Below are 10,132 nucleotides of genomic sequence, written 5' to 3'. Positions count from 1 at the left end.
AGCCCGCATGGGGCATCCTTGCCTTAAATGCGCTGACTTTCTGGTCTAACTCTTCATCTGACATATCAGAATAGCATTCCCTGACAGACATATCGTGTTCAATCATCCTTCTGTGAACAAAGCTAACCGTTACACTGTCATGAAATATGATTATATATCGACTATGAAACAAATACAACATGGCCTGCTTATGAGTTGACATGAAAGAAAAGATTAGTTCAACTGAAAATGGCCAGAACAGGTGTTCGTAGCTAAATGCTTTTGGTTAGCTTGAGAATAATAATTGCATGATTTATCATTCTACGGTATGTATGCATCTATGTAATATAGTACAATGTTATGAACCGACACTGAATCATAGGAGCTAACTACTAGCTATGTAAAAGTTAGACGGAAGAACGCCCAGTACTGCTTACCTGAGATGCCATCATCACACAGTCCTTCTTCGTAGGTGTCCGCTATGAATTCCTTTCTGTCGGAAAGAAAGGCTGAACAGTATTGTTTGTAGCCTAACTGACACTCAAAAAATTGCCAAAATGGAGGGTGGTTGAAAGCGAAATTAAATTGGAGTTTTGTTACCAAATACATTTTTTGTTCTCAAAATATTTTTGGGGAATAAAACGCATAACGTTTTGCGCTCAATTACAAAATATTTGATTGTGAAACATTTTTTTTTACTTTGAAGCCTCGTTTTTGCTTTCAGAACAATTATTTTTGATTGAAAATCAAAATGTTTTGCTAGACAAAAAGACCATTTGTTGCAAGTTGGGGAGGGGGGCTAATAGCTGAACAATAGACTACTCAACCTTTACTAAAGAATAGTCTAATAGCCAAGCTAGGTGTGAAAACCCCCCGTCCTACCACAGACCAGATTTGCCTTAACGACCAAGGGGGAGTTAGAGCACTGAATATGCTTTTGGGTCCCAATGCACTACTGTTTCTAACTGACAATGAATGGGCAATATAAACCAAATAATAAACTGATAATTGTGCACGACTTCAAATGAAACAAGCAGGGAGCAGGTTTTCGAACCCTCAACCTTCTTGCCCGAAGTCCAGCGCACTATCGACAGTGCACCAAAAACATGCTCAAGCCGCAGAGTCGATAGACTATCTAACTAGACTATCTAACTACCCAATGTTTATTGACTTGATTATTCCCGTCATTCTTAGCTTAGCTAAATGGTATAGTCGGTGTGCGTTCTCAATGGCCATTCTTTCGTAAATTCGCTCTGGCTATCTACCCCGATTTCAGAGCACTCTCGTCTGAGTGTACCAGAGCGCAGAATAATGAATTTACGAGCGCTCAACACCCGTTGAACATGTCCGGTGTCAGTAAACGTCGGCAAAAAAGGGTAATTCAATTGTTTCCCGCAGCACAGTTACAGTCACCAACGCTCTGGTTAACACGAAAACTGCCTAACCATCTCTGCTAGGGCGAGTAAAATGGTCAGAGTGTCTGGAAGTAGCTAGCAAGCTAGCCAACGTTAGCTTGGGTGCTTGACTGCCTCGGCCCGAACGTCCAGTGTGCACTCCGAGAGCGAAATTTACAAGGACAGCCTACTCCTTCCTCCCCGTTGGGGGATTGAACCCCGGTCTCCCGTGTGTCTGCAATATGGAAGACTATCAAATGCTTCTCAAAGATGCCCTCTGGTGGTCAAACTAGCAAAAACTTGCAGTAACAGAAAAAATGGCTGAGAATTAAATGACATGCCACAAAATGCTGAGGCAGCATGCAAGATGTGCCGCAACCTTTAAAGGAGGAAACACTGTAGGCTCGGGAAGCGGTGACTCGGCCGTCTTCGGCGACTCTCTGGGAGGTCAGGAAGCCTCGGGTTCTCTCGGCAACAGGACCGTTGGGGACTTCTGGGATGACTAGGAGGCAAGGTGGAATCCCAGGACGTGCGAGCGAAATCGAATTTCCTCTCCCTCCGTTGTTCCCGTAATCGGCCATCGATATGGATGGTCAACGCAATGATGGAATCGAGATCTGTAGGTAACTTCAGAGCATCAAGCTCAAACTTGACTTCGCGAGATGCCGTGCAGGAACATATCAAGCAGCGCTTCCTGGTTCCAAGCACTCTCCATTGCCAAACTTGCGGAAATCCACCACATAGTCTGCCCCACAGCAGGAGTCCTGCCGAAGCTGGATTAGCTTCCAGGAAGCTTCTCTCCCGGAGAACGGGGCATCAAAAATCTTCATCTCTCCCACAAACCCATCCAGACTAACGCATATGGCCGGCTGTTGTTCCCATACAGCAGTAGCCCAGGTTAGAGCCCTCCCGGACATCAGTGTGATGAGGTAGGCTATCTTGGAGCGATCCGAGGGGAAAAGGGGGGGCTGAGCTAGAAATGCCCGACAGGTGCTCGGCTCTCCATTGAAGAGTTCCGGGGGAGGTAAGAAGGGCTCTCGAGAAGGTGGAGTGACCGATGAGACGGCACTGCTAACAGCTGAGTTACTGAGGGGCTGTGGGGTAACCACCGTGATAGGCTGCCTCCCAGACAACCCGTAGAATTTCTCCAGCCAACGCCCGGTCATGGCGTTCAGCCAACATTTGGACCCCCTCCATAAGGCCATGAAGCAATTCCTTGTGCCTACCGATGGTGGCTCCTTGGGAGGAGATGGCATTGCGCAGCTGGCCCGGGTCTGCTGGGTCAATCAGAGCCAGTTCGTACGATCACGTTTCAGGTAAGACCCAGATGCAGACAACGTCGAATTAACAACAGTTTATTAAAAGGATCGGTGTCCCGCTAGTGGGACAACTTCCGGTGAAAGTGGAGGGTGCGGAATTCAAATAAATAATCATAAATATTAAGGATTTTAAACATTTAGGTACATAAGTGTCTTATATCGGCTGAAAGCTTAAATTCTTGTTAATCTAACTGCACTGTCCGATTTACAGTAGCTTTTACAGCGAAAACATGCCGTGCGATTGGTTGAGGACGGCGCCCCACATCAAAATATTTTTCCAGTGGCACAGGTTTCATACATTCACAAATAATGATTAAATATTCACTTACTTTTTGAAAATCTCTCTGATTTGTCATCCAAAGGGTCCCAGCTATAACATGTATTGCCGTTTTGTTAGATAAAATCCTTCTTTATATCCCCAAAAGTCAGTTGGCGCCAGTTAGTTGGCGCCATCGATTTGAGTAATCCACTCGTTCAACTTGCAGAGAAAGAATCTGAAAATCTACCCCTAAACTCTGTTTCAAAAAGTCAAAATATGTTTCTATTTTTACTCCTCAGATACCCTAAAATGTAATCAAATTATAATATTTATTTCGGAAAGTAGTATGTTCAATAGGAAACCGATTTTAGCAGGTGCGTAATGTCTTCATGGCGTGCGCAAACACAAATTTCCAAGATTGTGTCCTTCTACTAAAACTGATATTTCTTATTCGTTTTTGAAGTTACAAGCCTGAAACCTTGAACATAGACTGCTGACACCCTATGGAAGCCATAGAAATTGCATCCAGGGAGCTAATTTTCAATATGACCTTTCTCTTGCATTTCTAAGAGGATGGTCTCTCAAAAAGAAAATTCAGGTTGGTTTTTCTTTGGGTTTTCTCCTACCATATATATTGTGTTATCTCATATATTATTTTAACATTTCTACAAACTTCCAAGTGTTTTCTTTCCAATGGTACCAATTACATGCCTATCCTGGCTTCGGGGCCTGAGCTACAGGCAGTTTACTTTGGGCACGTCATTCAGGTAGGAAATGGAGAAAAAAAAGGGCCTATCGCTAAGAAGTTTTAATTCAACAGGGGCAGGAAAAAGATAGGTCAAGGGCAGGCAGGGGTCAGTAATCCAGATAGGTGGGGCAAAGGTACAGGATGGCAGGCAGGCTCAGGGTCAGGGTCAGGGCAGGCAGAAAAGGTCAAAACAGGAACAATCGAGAGACAGGAATAGAGGGCAAACCAATGGTAGGCTTGACGAAACAAAACTAACTGGCAACAGACAGAGAACGCAGGTATAAATACACAAAAGATAATGGGGAAGATGGGCGACACCTGGAGGGGGGTGGAGACAATCACAAAGACAGGTGAAACAGATCAGGGTGTGACATGCTGACAGGGGAAACTTGTTGAATAATCAGATAAATTATAGTCAAAGCTTTGCTTTTAGGCTATTTACAGAAAAATAAGTCCTGGGGCCTGTTGCACAAAACTAGGATAAGGGATTAAGCCAGGATATCTTGGTGATCCTGGCTCAATTGATCCGTAATCCGGTTGCACTAAAGATGGATAGGGGGCAGGAGGATATGTTATGGTATAAATTACCATGGAGATTTATTCTGTGGAGCTAGCCTGCTCCAGACCAGGCTAAATTCCAGGATCTATTTAATCTCATCCCTAATGTCAGTCAGCAGTCACCACAAATGGAAACCAATAGTTATTTCACTGCTCACTATACATTGTTATCACATATAACTAGACCCACTGTTATTATTTAAACGTTTGTGATCATTAATTTCAATGATTTTGGATAAAAAATGATTTTTAGATGATGTTGCTATCATTAGATAATTTACAGTTTCCCATAGACTATAAGGCTATATATAAAATGATAGAATATTAGGGCCACAGAGGGGAAAAAAACACAAGTCATAATATTGTAACCAGTTGTTTTAAAGGAGGACAGTTGTTAAAATGACAGATGTGGGGCATTTCGTGAAATTGTACTTCAGTATGGTTTCATAAACAAAGACATGCTGATGTGCCAGAATATTAAGTATCACATTGTCATAAGTATCAAAACTGTAAAAACAATATGTAGCTTTTCTGCAGAAAGAACCAGCCTCATAAATTTATGACTTTATCCTTTTTCTTCAGTGTGGCCCTAGTACTCTGTCATATAAACAAATACACATTCCATATGAATATAAAAACACAATGTGTAACATTATGTTCCTTTATTGAATAAGGACAAAACAAAGCAGGTAAACCATCAGCTCCTTTCGAAACTGAAGTCACAGTGACTCTACAAGATGGAAAGCACAGAATCCAAGCATATTATACAAAATGATACATACACATTCAAAGGTCTGTATATAACACACCCTGCATGTCTGCACACTAAAATAAATGCAGGACAAATCCATACACATCAACTGAACAGACAAATGAATGGATGCAGTAGCCTCCCTGCAGCCTTGTATTACACACAGTATACCGCACAAACATCATAAGAGGCCAAATTCGTCAAAAAGCGAACCCAAAAAAAAACAAATTCCTCTGCCACCGCAGGACATATTTAACCAAAATTGAAAGCACACATACTAACTAAAATAATTCAACACATATTGGTCCCTCAGCAGCCGTCGTCAGGAGGGAAGATTGCCGGATTGTCCCAGTCCATGGCTGGTGGCACTCTGGGGGCCCTCTCCTTCCTCAGGCAGGCCACATTGTGGAGGACAGCACAAGCCACAGTAATATCACATGCCCTAACAGGGCTGACCCTTAATTTGTGAAGGCAGTGAAAGCGTGCCTTCAGGAGGCCAAAGGTCATTTCAACTCTGGCCCTGGTCCTGGCATGGGCATGGTTGTAGGCCTGCTGTGCTTCCTGGGGGTCTGTGAAAGGTGTCAGGAGAAAAGGCTGGCAGCCATACCCCCTGTCTCCCAGCAACACACCAGAGAATTCACCTGTCAACACAAAATCTCATCATTACTACCTCATAAACACAGTGATATTCTTGACACAGCCATGATGGTTATAAATAGGGGTTGTGTGGCTTACCTTGTGATAGGCACTGATAGATTTCAGAGGCCCGAAAGATTCTGGAGTCATGGACTGAGCCAGGCCATTTTGCCACAACATTGCTGATCACACAGTCAGCATTGCAGACCATCTGAAATCATAAGATGAGGAATATTACACCAATCAATGCACATCACTGGCAATGCAGAGTGTTCGTCAATGGACAATATCAAAAAGTTATGTTCACCTGAACATTAATGCTGTGAAAGGATTTCCTATTCACAAAATCGGCCTCATGGGCACCTGAGGGGGCTTTTATCCTTATGTGTGTGCAGTCCACTGCACCAATGACATTGGGGAAACCTGTCACACAAAGTAATGAGTATCCTACTATGTGTTAACAGTTGTCCTGTAATTTGTAGATCCTCTTACCTGCAATCCTATAGAACTCCTCTTTGATGTCACAGAGTCTTCTGTGGCCAGGGAAGGAGATGAAGACATCTGCTAATGCTTTGATAGCCAGACACACACTCCTTATTGTGCGGCAAATTGTCGCCTTGTTCAGCTGTTCTGCATCCCCCACTGAGTACAGGAAGGCTCCACTAGCAAAAAAGCGCAAGGCCACACAAACCATTTGCTCCACACTCAGTGCATGGCTCCGTGCAGTGCGGTGCTTAATCCTGGGACCCAGTAGTCTGCATAGATACCTGATGCCATCTGCAGAAAACCTGTATCTTTCATATAGATGGTCATCAGGGAAGGCCAGTGGGTCCAACCGGTCCCTGAAGACCCTTTCTCGCCTGAAGGCTCTCCTCAGCACAAGTGCTTCTTCATCCACCACATCTCGCACGAATGGGCATGCCATTGTCAGAGCAGAAAGGAACACACAATTTTGGGCCTTCATATAGGCTAGTGGCCACACCTGGTGCTGGGGGGGTGGGCAAAAGAGGGCGATGCCTTATAACGATGACTTGGTTGTACTGATTGCTGGGAAAATAAAAAAAACCTTAGAAAGATGCCACCGTCCTGTGTGCTCACAATAAGAGCTCATATGTCATGGCTCACTTGACTTTACGAGAATATACCTAATTTTTATTTTGAGCTGTGTCATCTTCTTGGAGCTGGGGGAGGAAAGAAAAATAATGATTAATACATTTGTGTTACAGTTAGCATACAGTGTACATTGAAGGCATATCTCACCTCCCTCTCAAGTTTTTTTATTTCAAGGTCCAGTTTACTAATTGTCCTCTTTTTTATTTCGGACTCCAGTGCAAGATTTTCCATCTTTTTCTTCTTGTACTGAATGTCTATGTCTGCCAGTTCTATTTGGCGCCGGAGGTGGTTGCCATACAACTTTCTGATAGCTTGTGAGCTCTGTGAACACAATACAATTAGCGCAGCTGGAATTTGGCAGGATGTGGTGTCCTTTTATTAATACGCACTATGTTGCCAGGCTGGTTTTCCCACTGTATAGCATCTGGGTCCTGTAAAAGAAATTAGATTTTTTGATTTTGATGAGGACTCCTCACCATTGTAGAGTAAATAGTACTTTCACAGTCTTAACATGATACCTCATGCCTTCTGGAATCCAGAGAGATGGTCTCCTCCTCATCATCGTCTCCATCATGTGCTGTTGCTGCTGCACTGGGGCCTTCACCCTATCACATTTAATCGGATTCATATTGAAGCTAGTAGACAAGACATGCCAGGCCTACAGTATGCCTTTGATGGAGTACTCACTGGATCAGCATCGTCTGGTGCTTGTGCTGGTGGCTCTAACAGGAACACAGTGCTGCCAGACACTGCAAGGCAATAGGTAAACCAAAGTCAGACAGTCCAAATTGATTCAATATGAATGTGGTTGTATCCCATGTAGAGATGGAAGGACATACCTTGAATGAAGCGGGTGGCATCTTGGGAGGAACCTATGCTCGTCTCTTTCCCCCCAGGGATCCCCTCTAAGACGGGCCTGCCTTTATTTAGCTCCAAGGCCATGTCCTCTGCTGGGGTAAGGTCAGCCTTTGGTGACCCACCACCCGTGCCTTGTCTGTGGGTATTCTTTTTCACTGCTAAAACAGTACAGACAATGTGTGAGCAGGCACCTTCTGGGTACAATATATGCTTGTGCTTTGTTAAATATTAGTCAGGGACCATACCATTCTGCAGAATGTTCTTGTATTTGATTTTGACCTGCTGCCATGTCCGTTTTGGCCCGTTCATGTTTAATCTACACACACACACACACACACATTTAATGGAGTCACACTGCAAAAAATTACTTGGTATTTTTGTCTTGTTTTCAGTAAAAATATCAAAAAATGTATCATAGCTTTATACAGTGTGATGGAGTTACTTTACACAATTTCACTCATATCTGCAGTGCATTTCAATTAAAAATTTAACCGTTTCATAATTACAGTACAACTGCATTTTTGGAGATGTGAATTAAATATTTGAATTGTAATTGTGATGTTTCAGCGGAGCGGTGAGTGTGTAATTGTGCACTACTTACGCATTCAGGCGGTCTGCAATACTTTGCCACGCTTTTTCTCTTTGCTTTATCACTGTGGCGGTGTTGCCTTTCCTCTTAATTATATCTTTTACCTCCTCGTATGCCTCCATGAGGATTTGTGCTTCCGACGGGGAAAAGTACGCGGCTCTAGTTGCCATGGTAAATCAGTTAATCTGTGATCTGTGGCGGGGTCTATTTGAGTGAGCCGTGAGCGCGCACCTATCCAGGATTGGTTTCACCTGGCTTAATGAATCCGTGTCTGCTCATCCTGGCTTGGTCTTTGTGCAACCAATTAAGCCTGGACGCACATGTTTTGGCTTCATTGAGCTCAGCTGAGTCATTTATCCCGGATGTCTTAATTCTACTTTTGTGCAACAGGCCCCTGGCTTAATGAATCCGTGTCTGCTCATCCTGGCTTGGTCTTTGTGCAACCAATTAAGCCTGGACGCACATGTTTTGGCTTCATTGAGCTCAGCTGAGTCATTTATCCCGGATGTCTTAATTCTACTTTTGTGCAACAGGCCCCTGGATGCTTCACTAGCAATAGACAACAAGAAATCCACAGGGGACAACCAATTAGATCCTGGTCTGCTTAAGTGTGCAGCACTCATTGTTGGCTCAATAACCCTCATTTTTTATTTAACATTGTTGTCAAAAAATATTCCAAAAGTATGGAAATCAGGCCATCTGAATTTCTTGAAGTACATAAAGGTGTACCACAGGGATTGATTTTGGGACTTGTTCTCTTCACTATTTATATAAACACCATTGGTAAATTGGTTAAAATGTTTAAACTTGATCATCTATATGATACTATTATGTATTCTATTGCCCCGACTGTTGATCTGGCTGTGTCAAAACTACAGTCCCATTTTATAGCTATGCAGGAATACCTTGCTGATTTAAAACTTGTGCTTAATATGGGCAAAATTAAGTAATGTTTTTAAACTGTTTCAGATTAACTACATGTTCACTCATTAGATGGTTCTCCAAACGAATGTGTTCCTGCATATAAATACTTAGACATTTGGATTTATATGGATTTCACATTTTAAAAAAACATATAGATGAGATGGATAAGAAGCTAAGATTTAAAGTTGGCTTTTTCTACAAAAACAGATCATGCCTTCTCTAAGCAGTAGGAAGCAGATTATTTAGTCAACCTTTTTATCGGTTTTTGATTATGGTGATATTATTTATCAAAGTGCTACATACTCTTAAACCTTTGGATGCCATCTACCATAGTGCCCTTTGTTTTTTTTTACAGGTTTCAGTTTTGACACTCATCACTGCATCCTGTTTCAAAAAAGTGGCTAGACCCGTAGATCTCTACATTACTCCCTTTTTGTTTACAAAGCTCTACTTCATAAACTTCCGTCTTATGTAACTTTGCTGTTGAAGTAAAGACACATGAGTTGCCTACCCGTTCACAGGATGTCACGCCCTGGCCATAGAGAGGTTTTTATTCTCTATTTTGGTTAGGCCAGGGTGTGACTAGGGTGGGCATTCTAGTTTCTTTATTTCTATGTTTTCTATTTCTTTGTGTTTAGCCGGGTGTGGTTCTCAATCAGAGGCAGCTGTCTATCGTTGTCACTGATTGAGAAACATACTTAGGTAGTCCTTTTTTTCCACCTGTCTTTGTGGGAAGTTGATTTTGTTTAGGGCACATAGCCTTTGAGCTTCACGGTTTGTTTTTGTATTGTTTAGTTCGGCGGCATTTTTATAAATAAAAGGAAAATGTACGCTCTCCACGCTGCACCTTGGTCCTCTTCTGTTAACGGCCATGACACAGGATTGGTTAACTCTTGAGGTTCATAGGGTCTCCACCGAGCTAGCCAATTCTACTTTTAGTTTTAATGCACCGTGTGCTGGAACAAAATTCAGGCAACTTATAGTATTAATTGGTAACGTATTTG

At 42.7% G+C, this 10,132-nt stretch overlaps 1 protein-coding gene across 4 annotated transcripts; it reads right to left on the bottom strand.

The window, feature by feature from the left end:
* Positions 1 to 4,902: 4,902 nt before the first annotated feature.
* LOC139578738 (putative nuclease HARBI1) lies at positions 4,903 to 8,599 on the bottom strand. 4 transcript variants are annotated; one of them, XM_071406716.1, is made up of 11 exons: positions 8,217 to 8,599; positions 7,861 to 7,931; positions 7,597 to 7,773; positions 7,445 to 7,506; positions 7,276 to 7,362; positions 7,147 to 7,188; positions 6,905 to 7,078; positions 6,790 to 6,825; positions 6,137 to 6,691; positions 5,744 to 5,855; positions 4,903 to 5,649 (listed from the first exon to the last, which is right to left on the bottom strand). In XM_071406716.1, the coding sequence occupies exons 1-8, from the start codon at positions 8,372 to 8,374 to the stop codon at positions 6,790 to 6,792; spliced, it is 807 nt and encodes a 268-aa protein (XP_071262817.1). In that variant the 5' UTR covers positions 8,375 to 8,599; the 3' UTR covers positions 4,903 to 5,649; positions 5,744 to 5,855; positions 6,137 to 6,691. The 4 variants fall into 4 exon arrangements, with proteins under 4 accessions (XP_071262817.1, XP_071262813.1, XP_071262814.1 ...); XM_071406714.1 differs by lacking the exons at positions 4,903 to 5,649; positions 5,744 to 5,855; positions 6,137 to 6,691; positions 6,790 to 6,825 and having other exon boundaries at positions 6,834 to 7,078; XM_071406712.1 differs by lacking the exons at positions 6,905 to 7,078; positions 7,147 to 7,188; positions 7,276 to 7,362; ... (2 more) ...; positions 7,861 to 7,931; positions 8,217 to 8,599 and adding an exon at positions 5,952 to 6,067 and having other exon boundaries at positions 6,137 to 6,794.
* Between the last annotated feature and the right edge of the window lie 1,533 nt (positions 8,600 to 10,132).

The sequence above is a fragment of the Salvelinus alpinus genome, chromosome 6 (assembly GCF_045679555.1).
Source record: "Salvelinus alpinus chromosome 6, SLU_Salpinus.1, whole genome shotgun sequence".
NCBI lineage: Eukaryota > Metazoa > Chordata > Actinopteri > Salmoniformes > Salmonidae > Salvelinus > Salvelinus alpinus.
This window is presented reverse-complemented; position numbering and strand designations above follow the sequence as displayed.

Excerpts from the sequence above, each read along its gene's own strand:
- LOC139578738 (XM_071406712.1), bottom strand. The coding sequence starts at position 6,608 with ATGAAGGCCCAAAATTGTGTGTTCCTTTCTGCTCTGACAATGGCATGC. Across the intron at positions 6,068-6,136 it reads GGAGTTCTATAGGATTGCAG|GTTTCCCCAATGTCATTGGT; the intron begins GTAAGAGGATCT and ends TTTGTGTGACAG. Across the intron at positions 5,650-5,743 it reads CTATCAGTGCCTATCACAAG|GTGAATTCTCTGGTGTGTTG; the intron begins GTAAGCCACACA and ends TTGTGTTGACAG.